The sequence below is a fragment of the Anopheles cruzii genome, chromosome 3 (assembly GCF_943734635.1).
Source record: "Anopheles cruzii chromosome 3, idAnoCruzAS_RS32_06, whole genome shotgun sequence".
NCBI classification, from domain to species: Eukaryota; Metazoa; Arthropoda; class Insecta; order Diptera; family Culicidae; genus Anopheles; species Anopheles cruzii.
In genome coordinates, this window is record NC_069145.1 from 84,094,205 (window position 1) to 84,112,695 (window position 18,491).

At 53.3% G+C, this 18,491-nt stretch overlaps 1 protein-coding gene across 1 annotated transcript in view; it reads left to right on the forward strand.

Annotated features, from left to right (window-relative positions):
- The first annotated feature begins 9,064 nt into the window (after positions 1-9,064).
- LOC128271850 (zinc finger protein 177-like) overlaps positions 9,065-18,491 on the forward strand; it is a 34,038-nt gene continuing 24,611 nt past the window's right edge. The window contains exons 1-2 of the mRNA XM_053009515.1: positions 9,065-9,357; positions 17,181-17,463. Of these exons, the coding sequence (XP_052865475.1) occupies positions 9,166-9,357; positions 17,181-17,463 (475 nt within the window). The 5' untranslated portion in view covers positions 9,065-9,165. The remainder of the gene's footprint in view (positions 9,358-17,180; positions 17,464-18,491) is intronic.

Sequence of the window (18,491 nt, forward strand, 5' to 3'; positions counted from 1 at the left end):
AAACAATTTTATTTATTCTGCCAAATTAATTTCATCGCCCTCAAAGGATATGGGTAGAGTTTGTGATGAAAAGATCACAAAATGATCACCGTAATGGAAGGCAACAACTTCCTCGTGAGGCAAGAACCAAGAATTGTTCCTTCACAAATCAGGTCTTGTTTGACTCATACTCATGTTTGACATAAGGGTCACGTTATCGTCAACAGTCCGAAATTTACGTATGTGGCAGTCATAAAATGAATGAAGTTTGGAGAGACTGCGATTGACCAGAGATTATCGCGAACGTCGTGCGATGGACCACTTCGAGGAACTAAAAGCAAGTTCAGACCTACATTGCATTGCTCGGCTTGTGCTAGAATGGAGAAATTCCAACGGTACAAAGTATTGGCACGCGGCCCCCAACCACTGGCCGTTGGTAGCTGGCAACTATGTGTGTTAAGTGGCCCCCAAGAGGTATCGCGCCCCCACCGACGGTATGCGTATGCGCAGCCCCCGTTTCAGCTCAGTACGCTGCGGGTTGATTCATAAATTGTATCATTAAATTGAATGATTGTTTGTAATTTATGATTACCGGTATCGATTTCACGATTTATTTTCACCTTCCGTTCCGACGGCACGAGCACGTAGCGCCCGCACCGCCGTACCGGCTGCCGTAGGAAGAATTTGAATTAGAAGAATTATAGATGGAATTAAAGTGTGATTCGATGACGATCAATTTTCGCCCGCCACGGCTCGGAGGAATTTCGGGGCGAATCCCGGGAATCGATAGGCGAGCGAGACTACTGTTTGCTTAAACTGCTTGCGAGATTGAATCGCCTGAGCCCCTGAGCCGAAGCGGCAGCCACCGGAACGAGCATCATTATCCTCAATTCTGCTACCTCGAGTGAAAGCCTCGAATGAATTGATATTGGGGAAAATGAGGAACCGCCAGCTCAGTAACGGGGGGTGATTTACGGATAGGAAGCCTGGGCCCGGCCCGGACCGCCGCTCCTAATGCGCAAAGCTCGATGGGGATCACTGGCGATCGATTCACCGCGCGGAGGTCCGAACCCTTTTTCGGTGGCCTTTCGTGACGCAAAGCATCGGCCGCGGGTGGTTGCATCTTTTTGCGGACGACCGATCGCATGCGAAATGCAATTAGCCGGCGGCGCCGAGTTTTTAGGAGATTTCGCAGGAATTCGAGTAGGAATATGGCACACACATGATGCATGCGTTGTTTCCGTGGAATTCCGTTCGATGAGCCGAGGTGCCCCCGAGGAGCGCCGATTTCTAGAACTGCGCCGTATCCGTCGGGTTCTTGGCGATTGGCTGTGGTTTCTTCCGTCTCTAAATATCACTCGACGCGACGCGGCCGCTACAATCGTAACCGCGGGGCCCGAGCTGCAGCAGATTACTGGTCCGGTTCGGACCCGGGTTGCTTTGCATTTCGGTCCCCTCGGGCCCCTCCGACGGTAGCACGTGTTGCGCGCCGTGTTTCCGAGTGGGTCCGTCGGTGGCGGCGGTGGCGACGACGGCGGCGGTCACGAACTTGTGGCGCGGGCTTGATTATAGCCTCTGCGGAAGCGGAATTTAGTCGAGATTTAATGCTTGTTTAAGAACGGCAGCCCGCCGGGCCCCCGCTGCCGACTACTCCGACGACGGGTGGCTCGTTTACACTTCCTAAGAACCCGGACCTAAACCGGGCCGGGACCGGGCAACAGCTTGCGGGCGTTTGTGGAGTTGCGCCGGGATCAAGATTCGAATCAAAGCTCGCACCGATCCGCGCAGTTCACAGCCGCCCGCGGTGCTGCTGGTTGCTGCCCGAAATCATCAACAAATCCAACGTGGCCGAAGCTATGCGCGCAGTATGCGCCCGCGTCCACCGGCCACAAACAAAAAACCACTGCTGGGTGCTGGCCAAACCTCGAAACAAGTCCATCGAAGCTAAGGGTATTATTAGCGGAAGGGTTTTTCGGTGTGTTGTGAAAGAATTTTCCCCTCGGGGGAGGTTTCGTTGCTTGCTGGTGGTTGTATCCGAAAAAATAAAGGAAATAAAATGGCCCCGAACCGGCAACCGGACCGAAAGGATGCCGTCAGGGCTGTCAGAGTGCGTCAGAGTGCAGTGCTCGGAAGCCGTGGGGTGTTATTAAAAACACTACCGTGCCTTGGTGGCCGGTGGACTTATGCCTCCCGACCGACCAGAAGGCCATCAAGATACTTGCGTGGCCCGATTTGGCTTATGGTTGCGCCGGACGTGCACCGCTGGGTTGCTTTGTGGTAGTTGCCCAGCAACATGTTGCCGGCCACCGAGAGATCGAACTCATCAACCATCCAGGCCAGTTCATCCAATTATAAATGTTAAATAAATGGTAAAAGTTTAAGTAACATTTTTAGTGCCCGCCCGGCTAGGGACACGGTGGCAAAATGCAGCGCAGGACAACGGTGTAAAATGTGATTTTTACGAGCAAAACGAACTTTTATTGCGCACCAGCCACAGCGGCATCGGGCCCAGGACAGCTGTCCGCACAATGATGGGCAGCACAACAATTAGCACGGCAAGCTAATAGGGTGGGGTGTTTCGGGGCTGCACCTTGTGCCGTGTTTGTGGGTCACGCGGCTCGGAATCCACCGTAATGAAGCGCTCCCATCAAAGTGCTTTTTGGCGGGGCCATCTCGCTTTCGATCGCGGTCTCTCTCTCTCTCGCTCTCTCGCTGTGATCGCATAAGTGTAGATGATTTAATGCTCGGTCACCACAGGGTTCGCCTGTTCTAGGTTCACCGATCGATCATTAACGGCGATGGCGATGGTGGCGGTGGCGGTGCAACCATAAAACGCTCACCACGGGTCCTGATCCTTAATCGAGCTTCACCTGCACCACCACTGACATCGTCCCGGAAAGCCAGGGGTTCCGGGCTCCGGGGCTCACGCCTCACGATGGCAGGTGATTTTTGGTCCCCGAAGAGGGACGATCGACAGCGTTCGGGGTTCCGTTAGGATGTGACCGGCCGAGGGATGATCCCATTAGAAAGGTGCAGCACCGAGGGGTTCTTAGAAAAGGGAAAAACGAGAGCACTTTAGGGAAAGGAAATAGCTTCGATCCATCGATCTCGGAATCGATGCGCAAGGTGCAGCGAGCCAAAGGGATCTTTATTCTTCGTGCGGCGCTCGAAATTCCGTGAAGATTATCAGCATAATTCGAGCGACCAATTTCCACGTCTTGGCATGCGCTCTACTGTCTTCGGGTTTCTTTCGGCTCACGCAACTGCGCCGTTTAATTTGGGACGGCTCCTTGGCGAAGTCTATCCGCTCACGGCGCAACGTTTAGCAGCGCGCGGTGCAGCGTCCGGTGCGGTAATGGCGAAGTTGCGTTTGAAACGTGCCCTCCGTTTTTTTTTGGAATTGCGGAACAATATTACTCGCCGCCCGCGTACACTCGCTTCGGGGCGGCCCCCTCAAAAACCGGGTGCCATTCCGGTAGCCACCGGCGTACCACGAGCGCGGCACGCACTGCGCCGTCGTTTACGTTCCCGCGCCACCCCACCCCGATGGCCGATCCGAGGGCAAAGTGTTGGCACGATGCGCGTAAACGATCGGTTAGAACGCAAACATTACGGGCGAACGAGAGACTGAACGGAGCGGCTGCAATCGAACGGGGAGCCGAGCCGAACCATTTGCATGATCGCCACTGCTGGCCACTGCGCGAAAAACGGAACGAACCCACCGACGGACGGACGGACGGTGCGGAGCGAAAATTGCCGGTTTTGCAAATTACAAAATCGTGATTAGCGCACAAGCCAAGCGGCGCACGATCGGGAACAAAGTGTGATCGACCGGGCGCTTGGGTTGGGCGGGGTAACGCCGGGAACAAAAACCGCTCCGCGACGATCGACAGGCAAAACGTCTTCAAGAATCGCGGTTCTAACTCGTGGTTCTGCTCGGAAAGGTGACTGAGCACCTGACAGCGGCCGGGACTGTGCCCGGGGATGGCGTAATACAAGTGGCACTGTCACATTTCAATTCATAATCTGTCCGTCCGTCCGACCGAAGGGGGCCGCGGGCCTCGGTGTCGCTTCTTCAACGGTCGCAGGCCTAAGCACGGACGTTGGACTGACCAACGGCGAACGTCCAACGGACGGTGATTGCGATCACCGCGCGCCCACCCGTCCGCCTAGGGGCCGAAAACTGCGTTCCCGATGGCCCCGCCGACCGACCGTCTCTGATGGGTTCGACATGGCACGAAGATGTTTATTATAATAAAACATTAGCAGCAAACTGGCGGCGGTGGTGGCAGCGGTGGGGACGCGGCAGGGTCATTTAATCGGAGTCAATTTTATGTAAATCAATGGTTAGACCATTGACGCGAAGACCCGAGCGAGGGGCGGAACGATCGCCGAGGATTGGGCTACTGTTCGTTAGGAACGTGGCTGGGGCAAGGGCCATCAGCCGCCCGACAGGTACTCGCCGGTTAAGCAAACTTAAGTATAAAACCTCGTAAAGTTCTATTATTGTAGAGGGTGCGGGTTTATTAAGCTTAATGTGTACTCTTCAGAAACACTAACTAACTCTTACTACTACCCAGATTGGTGTTCCCTGACGCTTCTGTTGACTTTTTTTCCAAATTGTCTTCCGTGCACGAAGATCGGATCTGTCCCAAAAACCGCATCACCCGCTCCGACCGACCTGGACAGGGATCAGACTGTGGCCCCCCTCTTTCTCCTCGTTTTCTTCTTCGCTTGTTTCGTATTGTGGCCGATCCATTTAGACAATGTATGTGCATAAATTTACCATACATTAATGTTGTACAAACTGATTTGATGAATTTCTCAGCGCGCTCCGAGCGAGAAAGCGTTCGTCGCTTCGGCCACCGTTGAAATCTCGCTGACCATCGGATAGTCGGATGAATAGTTTACGGTGTCTGCTTCGTCGTGGCCGTCGCCGTTGCCGTGTTAAATGCTCGTTGGCTCGTTGGGAGACACTAAATCCCCCGGCCCCCGGGGCAGCCCTAGGCGGCCAGTAGCTACTAATAGAAGCTCGCGAAGCAGGATTTCGGCCAACGGTGCCCACAGTAGGATCGATCGATCGAACGATCGCGATCACGGCTCGCGGCTGCTGGCTACCGTGTGTGTTTTGGGGCAGCGCAGAATCCAACGCCTCCCCGATTTTCGACTGACAGAGAGAGAGAGAGAAGAGGTTCCATTAGTGGTTCGCGGCCGACGGACAACACACAGGGCCTGCCGCGCGCGGCAGGCGCTAGCGTAACTATAACATTAATTTTAAATAGATTGAAAAAGATTTATGTCTACCAGATCGTTATCTGGGCTGGACATTGCCGCCGCCGTCGCCGCACGGGATGGGAACGGAGGCTGCGCAGGGCAAAACATTGTCTCTAACGATCCGTCCGAAGCGATTTCGGACGGACGGACTTGAGCGATGCGCTACTGATGTGGCCTACCGCCTCCTACCGGTTTGGCAAGCGCAGGGTGTGTGCGGTAGTGTAGTAAACATGTCCATCTAATAACCACCCTGTCCGTCTTTCGCCTCTTCTTGGTCTCTCTCTCTCTCTTTCTCTCTGTCGCTCGTTCCCAATCGCGATCCATTAGGTCATCGGAGAAACGAATCAAAAGCTCGTTCCAAGCCCGAAAAGAAAGTTGTTTATCATGGCGGATTATGGAATTAATTTTGGAAGAAACATTTCTTCTCCTTTTTTTTTGGTGGGAGGGGGTCCGTTCTGGCGCCGAGTGCCATCGGGAGCCCCGAAGTGGCCATGGAGCCCGTAGCATAAGCCAGAACATGAAGCGAAGGAATTGCACGACAAAAGGAAGTGTGCATAATCGGTCAAGTACGGGAGATTCACGATCGATCGGGGCCATACGTACGTCAATCATGGTGATTGTGGGAAACTCGCTTACCGGGAGCCACCGGGGCCACCTCGATCGGATTGAATGAATTTTGAATAAATAACAAACATCCGGTGGTGCAACGGCGCGCCATGCTTCGGGGCCGGTGCCGCGATGCACGACAAGAGAAGCCTCTTTGCTGGCCGTTTTTTTTTGCTTTTCCTGGCCGGAGAGGAAAACTTGACACCGGGGACCTCGCGAGACCCCGCGGGACGTACGAAATTGACAACCTTTTAATATTTTGAAATGTTGCGCTGTTTTTGCATTTAATTTCTTTATACGTGAGCCTCGACTCGGGTTGCTCGACCCCGGTCTTCGGGCGGGTTCCGGTCGGGCCATCGGCGTTCTGTCGGAGCCAGCGGACGGAGTGAAAAGCACGCCCAAGCCGCCCGAGCCCAAGAACGTTCGCTGGAACGTCGAGCTGCCATGTTTTCCGTCAGCCAAGTCGTGCTCCCGTGAGATGTGCGGCGCCCGGTGAGGCTCGCTCTTGGCACTCTTGGGCCGTGGTTGATTTTGATCGGCTGCAGGTCGAGGCTGGGGAAAAAAAAACAGCACCGGCCGTCCGACGGCGAGACGGACTGACGGACGGACGGACGGATGGATGGATGGATGGATCATTGTTTTTCCAGCTTGGGCGCGGAAATGAAGTGGCGTCGACAGGCGAGCTGCCCAGCGAGCTGCCGGAGAGTGCCCGACAGCTCGGGTGAAGAATGAAAATGTTCGCAGTTTTGACAGCAATTCACTGACACCTCGATCGATGCGGCGATGCTTCTTCCGCCCGCCTCCCAGGGCCTGGCTGAATTGCGCGCCACCTGAATTGAGTGATAAAAGTCAAACGATCGCAATTGTTCGCGCGAGAGTTGAAGCATTTCCCTGAAGCCCCCGCCATCATCAGGCGCGGCACAATTTGTGTAGTGAGTCGGTGAAGTTTACATACCTCGAGGTCCACTCCGGCCGGGCACATTGTTCGCGTATGCTAATGGGCGCTTAGCGATGTATAAATTTAAATCATGTCCAGTGTGGGATACATTATGCACTCCTCGGCGCGTTGATTGCCGCGTGCAGTTTATATGTTTTATATTATACCCCAAAAAGGATCCCTGCAATGCCGTGTTGGTGATCAGTTTTCATACTGCGAAGCGAACGGAAATATGAACCACTCCCTTATCTTGTTTGCAGTTAATTTGACATTAATTAAATCGAACTGTGTGGCTATTGTTAATTGAACTACGCGGTTCGCGGCAACCACCGTCAGATCCATGGCATCGCGGCTATCCGGCGAATCTTCACCGATTGTTATCGCCACGAGTTGCTGTATGTAATTTTGGTATGGTTAATTGATAACAAAAAAAAATCGCGTTTGCTCGTCGTCGTTGAAAGCAACGTCATCAATTTCACAGCAGTTGCCACAGTCAGACCGGAACGGCACAAAACAGAGCGAAGTGCGAGCCTCGCTCGGAAGAAGTCAGAAAGAAGTCCGGTGCCCTGACTCGGGGAGGTGGTCCGGCAGGGGTAGCAATTTTCCAGTCCGCAATAATAAGCGTAAGTCCGGGAGTGCCGTCCGTCTGTGTGTCCGCCGTTTTTCCAGCGCACACCATCCGTCGGGGGTCCGGATCGTGATTTGGTTCCTGGCCCCATCTTCGGAGCCCAAAGCCCACCGATCGGATCGATCGAGCGTGGCGCGGTCGCGCGGGTCCGATCAATGGAACCGATCCGCGTCCCACCATTCGCGGCTTTGATGCGCGCTGATTTGGCCAATCAGAGCGCGCGGCCTGCGAGTGGCCCAGCGAGTGACCGCTCCCACTAACCACGAGCACACGATCGCGACGCGAGCGAGACGATCGACAACCGAACGGATATGCGTGTGTGTGCCAAGAAGGCGCGAGCTTTCGACTCCCGGAGTGAGCTTTCGGCGCCCGGGAACGATCACCCTGTGTGTGTATGTGTTTGTGAAGATGTACTTCTCTTCTGGTCGCTCAACTCCTTAACGGCCGCGATGACCGTTTTTTTTTTTCCATCCGACGGTCGACGGTGTGTTGCGTTCCCTTGTTTGTTGTTGTCTTCCGCCAAGGGAGGAGACAGCCGAAGCCGGACAGCAGCGCAAAGAAGACGGCCAAGACGATCCGGGGAAGAATCGACCGAACCGTCCGGGCTGGTGAAGAAGGCCGCCACGGCCGCGAAGCTACGGCGAAGAAGCCGACGTCCGTTGCGTCCCGGTGTTGTTGTGGTTTCTCTTTTCGATCGTCCCGGCCTCTGCCTTTGTCCGATCGGAGCTTTGGGTTCGGGTTTCGCGGGGCACGGCGCAGAACACCGTGGAATGGAGTAACGGCCGACAGGCACCTTACGCGATCCCGAGCGGCGGTTGCGGCAGGTTACGCTCGCAGCAGCAGGTTTTCGGAGCCGATCGTGCGTTGGTGTGCGGCGGTCGTAGGGTGCTACAGTTAGGGCGAGCTTTATGAGCCTGCGGCGATCTGCGCCGGCTCTCGGCCCGCTCCGGAGCGGGACAGCACGAGCGGTGGCCGGGCTCGGCCGAGTAGGATGGCGATGGTGTGGTGGCATCCGTGGATCGATCGCAGCCACCGCGCGGAGGCGCGGGCGCGCGCGCGCGCGCGCGCACGCTCTCGGAAGGTCACGGGCAGATCGCGACGATCTCCGCTGGCCAGTATTTGTGCAAACGTCGTCGAAGTGAGTCGAGGTTCGACCGCCGCACCATTTCCGTTCGAAACCCATTTCTTGTTCGTCGCTCGCGGTTCGTCGCTTACTGTTGAAGTCTTTCGTTTGGCGAGAAACTGCGAACCCGCCAAACGGGCACCCGGGCACTGGACCGAGAGCCTGAATCAGACTGAACGCCATGTGCCGGGCAGCGATGCGATTTGCGGAGTTGAGCAGTGCCCCACTAGCCGTCGGCCGGCATCCCGAGGCTCGTGCTGTGCGCCAGAAGTAGCGATCGCCATGCGACATTAGGCGACAGTAGTCGGTCGATTGCCACGACCTAAAATGAATTCGCAATCGCGTACCTGCCGTACCTGGGGTTTTGTTTCGGTTTGTCTTGTTAAGAAGAGTTTATGGTAGTGATCGAAGATCATCCGCTCCCGGGGGGGTTTTGTAACTGTTGATTCGATTCGATCGGCTGATCGTTTGGTTGTTGAGTGAGACCAAAGTGTGTGTGTTTCTGTGGTGACGACTGAGAAGTGATTTCGACTGCAACAGTGATTTCGGTTCGAAGATTGACGGTGTGCAAACGAAGCGTTTTAAGGACACTGACTGGGCTCAAAATCAAAAACGAACATGGAAACGTGTGTGCTGATACCGCAGGAGTTCGCTCTCGCCGTGACCGGGCTGGGGGCGCGAAATTCGCGTGAACAAACCGCAACCGTGTGGTCCAGCAGGGCCATCGCGCAGGGAACGCTCTGCTATCCCTTCCAAGGCACGGTTCGCATCGACAATTTGGACATCTTTTCAACGATCCAGGAAGACGACGTAAGTAGCCAACGCACCCCTAAGCAAACGGCCACAAATTGGTTAGAAAATGTCAGTTAAAATCCGTTGGACGTCCAATGGGACGCGTCTCAGGTGTTCTTTGTTATCGTCTGCGGGCATCGCACATCAGCCGCCCCTCGGTTTTTGGCGTGGCTCGCTGCGCGCACCACGTTCGACACACTCGCTGGGCAACGTGTGAGCCGAAGAAAAGTCAACGGGGTGTGAAAGAAAACGCAACCTCCCATGACCGTGAGAAAAGCGAGCGTCTTAAGAAACCGGCCGACAGGGGAGGGCCGAGAAGAAAACACGATCACTTTCTTGAAGACGGGGTTGATAGAGGGGGGCGAACGGGATGGTACGAGTAAGAATTGGTCCTAGGAGTCATAATTTAGAGCTCTGGACCGGAAGCGGGAAGCATCGGGGTGCCCCTTTTAGCGATATAGGGGAACAGGTCCGTTTGAATATTCAGCAAGTGCTCCGGCCCGCATGTTATCGTGATGTTCCCACGATAGGGAGAATTTTCTGGAAACAAGGGTCGTTTGTTGCCCCCCAGGTACAGGGTGAAGAAGGTGTACGCTCGGCACAAACGACTACAAAATGAGAGGAATCATTGTACTTCCCGACAGAAATGGTATGGATTTTGAATCTGACATAATATACAGAGCGCTTGACCAGTGGGCAACGGACAGGATCACATCCGGTAGTGGGCTCTCTTACCCTGCGGCCAATTGCTCAGCTGACGTTGTGCGTAATTTCCTTGATTGAGAAAACCTGTTCTTCAATTAAACAACGCAACGCGCGCGGATCGATTCGAATTCAATTTGTTGGCCGCCTCTTCTGCTGTCAATTAAAAACTAGTTGGCCGTTTGATTTTCCACCGGTCCAGGCCGGTTGGTGGCCGCCACCGCGGATGTCCCTTTTAGGTCTGATCCACACACGAGAAAAGCAAAGGGTGGAAATAAAAGGGCGAACGCACTCACAAATCAATTAAAGATGCACTGGTGTGCCGCTCGGCGACGTGATGGTGTTGCCAATCGAATTGGAAGGAAAAGAAGATAAAAAGACGGAAACACTTGTTGCCGCGAGGGCAAAAATCCGATCCGTTTTTTGCACTTTTGATTTCGATTCGCGCGCCCGCTCGGGATGAGTGCAATTAAATCATAAAAAGTGATAGTCTGCGACAGTTTCCATCGCAGTTGCCATGGTTTCTTTCAAACGCAGACTCGCAGCAGGCGGGTGTGGCACAACACGGGCTCGAGAAAATGGATCCATTTCTCTTTCTTTTGATTCGTCGCTGAGATGAGCAGAGAAATATGATGCCGCGCAATTGAATAATAGAGAAAATTCCACACAAGCTTGAAATAGAAATGACTGCATCAATTATCCGTGCCGAGCCGAGCCGAGCTCCCCTTTACGTTGGTTGGAGCAAGTTCAGGGGCTCGTGCGACCAGGGCCTGAGCCTCTGCAACAGGTGGCAATAACCTTTGCTCGGCTCCGTACCATATCACGCTCCCCGTGAACAACGCACGACACGTGCAATTTCCATAATCAAGTCTCGCCCGATAAGCGACCATTGAACCGAGGGGGGTCGAGGGCACAGGGATAAGTATTTCGGGTACATTACTTTCACTGATCGACTCAGGCGCCAGAGTGAGAAAGAGAGAGCGAGACGCAACGCGATTAAGATTTTGCATAATTCATTTATGGGACAAACGTCATCGCTGGCTCGGTGCGGCGCAAAAAAGTCACATAATTAAATGCAATTAAGTCGCAGCTGGGCGCCCGTGCGGCGTTCAAGTGAATGACCTAACAGACCGACCGGGCGGCCGCCTCTGGGAAAAGGCGGTCGGAATGGCGTCGGAAATTGTCTCACAATCTTGAACTTGAACCGTGGCCCCACTTCGGACTTCGGTGATCTGCGCGGTCACATAGCACCCTAAATCGGGCCGTGCGAAGAAATAAAACGAAAAAGAAAACGGGAACGGAAGATGCTGAGCCGCTCAGAGATAGATGGCGCCGATAATGGCCCAAAAAGAGGAGAAAAAGGTCCGCGCCGGTGATCGATCGGAAAAGGAGGCCGAAACCGTAACAAAGCTTGCCACAGGGAAAAAGGATCGTTAAGTGCACGTCGTTTGCAGGTGCGAGGATCAAATCGGAGCATTACCGCTGCGAACGATCGCTAATTGATGACCTTTCGATGCGCTTTGGCCACAGTCACTCGAACGGTTGCATCATCAAACGATCCTTCCTCGAATGTGTGCAAGGCGTGTCAAGTATTTGGGAGAAGCCGAACGGATCGAGCTTTTATGGCCGCCTCGGTGTCTTATTGGCAGTCGTAAATTCTTCGGCAAAGCGGCAAAGGCTCGTCGGTCGATTAATCCTACAAAAAAAAAACGGAGTTCTCGAGTTGGCCATTGCCACAGACCAACTTCCTTCGCACCGGTCGCAGCTTATTACTTATTCGTTTCCCACAGTCTAGCGTTGGCCGGCGTTGGTCGCTTTTCGTGGTGACAACCTAATCAATGACAACTGGACAACTGGACAAGCGAGCGATATGCCTACACCTTGCTCTTGAGACGGACGCAAATGAACGTGCGTCGCAAATCTACTCCGTGGTCCCATATTCTTTCTCGGCACAGCGCGCCACCAACATCGAGGACAAGACGACGCCATTGCTGGCCCTAAGTGCATGGTCCGATCGACATGCAAAGTGCATTTCGAGACGCGTGGACAACACAACGCACCGTGACTCTGTGCAAGGTCCAGAGCTAGCCTGAGTGCGTCTTCTGAAGACTTCGTCGTGATTGAGGGATGTTGTCTGAAGGAAACAGGCTCCTTGAGTCTTCCGTGACCACACCAGAAGCTCTTGTGCAGAAGCGCCAACGTATTAATCAAAACAAGTCACAGAAAATAGGAGGAGTTCCGTTTTCTTTCGATCATCTCTCTTAGAAAGCGAAGAGGAAAACGACGCATTCATCTTTTGGCTGATTGATTTTTAATTACTCCTTCGAGGCCGTTCCCTTTGACCTCTTTCGCAGCCTACTTTGCTTCTGTGCGTCTTTCTCGCAGGTTGACAGATGACGTTTGATGCCTTCACCTTTGGTCCATCGATCATCTCCGGATCGGGCCTCGGTCTCGCCGAGAAAGCACCGGTCGAAGGTATTAACCTCACTTTCTGGATCGGGTTTCCGAAATCGAATCCTTTTGGTTTTTTGCCCCTTTCAACCTTGGGACCGTTCCTTTCTTTACGCAATGTCACTGATACCTTCCTTCGGCAGTCAGGTGCCATACCGATACCCTTTCCCGGGGAAGGTCACTCTCTCGACGGTCAATAAATTGTGGTATTAGGATCAGTGTCCTGCGCATCGGGTTCTGACCATCTCAGCCTTGCGGGTTGATCGCGAAGAAGCGTGAGAACGCTCGGAATATCGATCCTCGGCCGTCTGACAGCTGTCGCGGAGGATAAGAAAGAGAGAAGCGAAGGGAACCGCAGACAAGCCCTGAGTGCAAGCGGTCGGTCTGCTGGGCGGACGTCAAAGTGTCCACGTCGCGTATCATAATCGGCCTCATCCGGTTGCAGTTGCTGCGTAACGGCTGCCGGCAAAAGAGCTGCTCGCCGGAGATGCCGTTTGATCTGGACCTCGCATTCTCCGCCGCTCGAACTCCTGACAGTTATGGTTATTGAATTGGCAAGGCTCAAAGACCCCACTGTCCTGCACGCACACAAATACACTCGGGATCTTTATGATAATTGTGCAAATAAAGAGTCGACTTTAAGGCCCACCGTTGGCGGATCGTCTCCTTGCGGTTGTTGCAACTTATTCTTGCGCGATGTAAATGAGTGCCGTGAATCACCGCAAACGGCCCGCGGAACGGGGATTGAGTCGTCGAACAGCGGGACTTTCTCCGCGAGAGGACGCTTCTTCGCTGCATCCGATATCGCCTGACCATCGGGCATGTTTCGAGTTTTGTAATTAAACAATTACTTAATTATGCAAAATGCGCCGACCACTCGGGAGCCGACGAGCGAAGAAATGGCCAACGCTGGAAGTCGGCGACGATATTGTACCTCGTACCAGACACGCCAATGCCACCCTCGGCCGTTGCACAATTCGATGAAAGCCACGGGGCCTCCGCTTCGAGCACGGAACCCCGGGCTTGGGTCATCGTTTGAACAACTCAATCGTTAATAAAGCCATCAGCAACCAGTTTGGTCGCCGAGACCAGCTCCTGTACGGAGGTGCTTTTACAACGGTTTAATTGCGCCACCATGCCACCCTTGGCCTATTCTATTCCGCGTCTCCGGGATCACTGCTCGCCCAGGGAGCGTGACACTAGAGCCCAAATTCAGTTGTTGTGTAGCATTGCTTGCTCCCGGTGGCTCCGAGATAAAAGATCCGACCGTTCATTTGCATAACAGAATCCCCGACTGCGATCCCCGAAGTCCGGGAGAGAGTCGGTCCGAGTACATCACGACCCGGGCAGCCACCACAGGCCCAAGGAGAGCCTTTTTCTGCCGTCGGTTCTGCGGTTTACGTGGAGGAAGTTAATTAAAACGGAATCTACTTCCATCGGCGTGCAAGACTGGGAGCTTGTTCTCGGGATTGACTTTCAAATTGACTGTCGCAGCGTCCATCGCGAGAAGATTTACGGAGGTCACAGAAGCTTCGATACCTGCCGGCCCAAGTGAGGAAGCTCTAAATTAGTGTCATTTGTCGGGTCCGGAGCTTGTTGTTCCTCTTTGCCCATGGTCGTTTGGCGATCGTTTTAGAACTAATAAATATTAATTTGGAAGATAAATTGATCACGACTTCTGCCGGTGGTCTGGGATGGCGTCCGAAATCCGAAAACTCATCGCAACTAATCAGCCCAGCGCGGTTCTAACATCCGGACGCGGTCTGGTCTGCTCTGGAGCGAGAATATCCAATAATGTTCCCGTGCGCGGCGTTCGTTACCGAAAATGAGTCAGGGCTTTTGTCGAGAAGTTATGATTCTTTTGTTCGGGAGTGAAATCGGTAATTCGCATCTCCGGAGCATCTTTAACCCATCTTCTCGGACGGACCGGGAAACTAACGTCTAAATTGCTTCCTTTTCTTTCGGCTTCTATGCTGGGACGCGTGCCGTGCGCTCCGTTCTAAACAAATCATGGAAATTCGAAAATCGTGCTCATCCTCATCGCTGCTGTTGAGTAACATTACACTTTAGTGTTAACATATCTTGATTTTCTCTCACCTCACATCGAATTGTTCTTTAACCTCACAGACAAAATATGTTGCTCAAGAAGAAATGGTGTAATGTTGGCGATTACTTTTAGTGACGTTGACTTCCGACACTTGAAACGATCGTTTCTTGAAGCGAGGAAAATAACTCAGTTAAAATGAGGCATTTGTCGTGTTGCCTGTGGAGCCTCCGATACAGTAGTTTGTGCCGGATCGTGTTTCAGCTCGCGGCGCGGATCGCATGGCAGTCCCAGCATGGTTTCGTTTTGTCCCGGCGTTGATAAAATCCCAACGATTTCACTGTCTCACCGAACTAGAGAGCAAATTGAAATTTATGTGTATTAGACATCTACTCCCTGCTGACCGACGGCTGCTGACGAATCTTCCAATCTTTCCGAAGATCGTATAAACGGCTATCATGACGCCCGTAGAGAAATCGACGCTCGTTGCCGTGCTTTATTGGAGTCAGTTTTATGGCAATCCGCTATTTTTAGTGTCCACCGTCGATGGAAATGATCTTCGCATCCTCTCTTCGCCACATCTAATTTAATGATGATCGTGGGCCCCGGCTGCTATCGATCTTTATGGTTGTTCTGGATAATCGGAAGGATCAGCCGGTCAGCCGCATGGGGGAAGTCTGTTTCGGAAATTAATAGGCGTACGATCGTTTCCTATTCCACCGAAAAATCTGACAATAAACAGATAAATCAATAAACCATCGCTCTTCAGGGCGCAGTGGCCTCTCAGCAGCAGTCCAGCGATACTTCAAGCTCTCGCTTCGCCTCCACGAAAAGGTGGGCGAGCCTCCGTACCTAGCCAAGGGGCCAACTAGAAACTCGTAAGTCGCCAATCGGAGATGTCTAGGAGCTTCCCGTTCATAAATCAGTTTCGATAATTGTACAGAAATTGTCCAGCAAATTGCTTTGCGTTGCGATTCGCGACATCTTGACATGGGCGAGAAGTCACAGGATGCAACCAGTTCCTAAATAAATCATCAGTCTGTTGGAATGCAGACGAGTAGGAGTAGCGTCCGTTGCGATCATTAAGTTGGTAGATCACTCGACGTACAATAAATTTTTCTCTTCGTTTGGAAAATTAATGGATCTTCACTTTTGAGGGAAAATAGCCAAGACGAGAATGAAATGTTCCAAAGAGTTAGCAAATTATTGGTGTTTTCTAAGAAACCTTGAAACGTTCCGAAAGTAAATTTTAAAAGCATCGATCACCTTCGTTCTCCAATAAATTGTGGCGGCCGTGGTTCCTCCCATAATGGAATTCAAACGACCATAAAACCTTCTCGGGACTGCGAGATTCCTGTCTTGAGTGCTACTCTGGACCTGGACGCCGCTGATGGGCAATTCGTTCTCCGTCGAAAGAATGTCCATCGCGCGGCTTCCGAGGACAAACAATAATTCAATCCATCATCGCGAAGATCAACCACCGAACGGTTGTGTAGTCTTTCGGCAAGCGATATCGAAAAATACGCACAAAACCCCTATTTTCGGGAAGATGATGGAACCCGTCCAAGGTTTTAGTGGCCGAAATTGCTCGAGCCCCAAAACGATTGCCATTTTCCGCTGCGTTCATCGTTTCGGCCGCGCTTTTGTCGACTTCGCCGGAATCGGTAATGTCTCTACGATCCACCGGATGCCATTCGGGAGCTGAATAATGTTGACGGAGGACGACGATCAGCTACAGCGAAATTGCAAATTATGATCATCAGCCTCGTATCGGACTTCGATCTTCTGCTTTCGGTGGCCGCGGTCCGGGCGCTCACTTCTGCTTCCGCGACAACCGACAGCGTGGAGCTGAAATTTATTTCATCCTCTCATATATATTCATAAACATCTCCGCGATCCTTCGCTAAACCGTCGTCGATCGATCGCCTGATCGTTGGCCCGAGCTTCGTAACACATTATCCAACATTTGTAATTTCGATCTGTATCGATCGGATCATGAACGAAGCAGAGTGGGTCGGCCATTTTCGCTCGCACCCGGCCCACTCAGATATGTATCGCAGAGACGAGGGCGCAGAGCTCCCAGGGGTCCTACAGGGTTCGATGGATGTTTACACTCGTTAAGCGGCTCGTCCGTCACCCGCGGCTCCGTGGTTGGGCTGCGGCGAAGAAGTGACAAACCTTCACACCGGCACCGGTTCATAGCGTTCGGAGGGGTCCGTGCGGTGTCCGTGGTCCCCTCGACAGAATGGGTAGTTGGGGCGTTTGTCGGTGGTTACATGGTTGGGTAACTTTTCATAAATCACCATCATCGAGGGGGAAGCCCTGGAACGGCGTGGCTTCGACTCCGGTAACTTACCGTGGGCAGCGATGCGGATCGGTGCTAGGGGAGGGCACTTAAGGCGCATAACTAGGGTCATTAATTAAGTTATCAAGGGAAGGTCTGAATGGGGTGACTTAAGTGGTCATTTGATTCGCTTGTTGTCGCCCGGCGTGTCAAGTGTCATTTCCTTTTCGAATGCGCAGGTTTTGAGCATACGTGATTTGCATTTCCCGCGCCATGTTGACCTATGTTGGAGCATAATTTGAATTGAATAGCTCGCCCATCGGTCTAATATTTGTCCCCGTTTTGGCTTCCGTTCCACAGATTCGACATCGGTTCGGACTTTACGACGAGATCACCGCCGTCAATGGGCGAACGGTGCGCCACTGCAACTGGATCCGGTTCCTGCGCGTGTCGGAAACGTACGGGCCGCAGGTGAACGTGGTGTGCGCCAAGGTGAAAGGTGAGCCGATCTACGAGATCGTGAAGCCGATCCCGTCGCACCAGGAGCTGGTCGTCTACTACCTTCCCGAGGGTCCCGAGGAGCTCTTCTTCATCCGGATGCGCAATCAGCTGTATCGGCAAACGATGGACTCGATTCTGGAAGGTAAGCCGCCCCAGCCCCGCCGACCGCCGACCCTCGATCGCCCGCCGTGGCCCCCTTTTAAGGGCCTGCTACAGTTCCGCCAGCCTCCGGCCCGTCGAAAGACAAAGGGCATCGCGCGCCGTCCTGCGCCCTATCTCCATCTGGTGGCCCATCTGCGATAGCATTCATTTCACCCATCACACGTACCGCCCCTCAACCACCAACGAACGAGCGCACGCACGCACGGCCCGTGGAATGATTTTTTGCAATAAATTAAATGGTGATTTTATCAATAATAGCCGCGGCGTCTGGATTTGGCCACCGAGAGGCTCAACTAACGCACACACACACACGCACACATGAGTGTTGTGTTTCTTAACAAGAAAATAATTGAAATTATTCGGCAGATCGGCCTTCGAGATAGGGCCGCCGTCGGAATGCCACCGTCGGAAGCCCTTTCCGGAGCCGGGGCAGCTGCATTCGGTGCAGCCTTCGACCTCCGGTTGCGAGCCGACCCCGCGCTAACTCAAAAACATTTATAATGATCTCCTTTCCGCGGGAGCCGCAGGATTCGCGGGATCGAGTAATTAAACCCGAAACTGATTTCCATAACACTTCGCGCGGGAAGAGAGGGAAATTAATTCGCTGTCACCCAGGGACCAGGGAAGCTTACCGGTTGCCGGTGGCCAGTGGCCGCGCCTGGGTCCCTGGGACCCGAGGGACTGCACAATTAATGAAGCGGTGTTAAATTAATGGCCTAGATTAGTGCTAATGATGGGTGATTTATAAGCGAGGCGTTAAGTGTAGCAGTTTCGGGCCCGGCACCCGGGAAATGGCCACCGGTCCGGCGGGACCTCGGCCGGTCCGTGTCCTGCGCAAATCCGCATGTCGCGATCGGCGGTGTGCGATCACTTATCGGCAACAAGCCTCTCTAACCACGCTCTGTGTTTTTGGTCTTTCGGAACAGATTCCCCGCTGGACCTCTCGACGTCGCTGCTGTCACGGGTCATGCTGCCGATCTCGCCGCCGTCGGGCGCCGAGGACGAGCA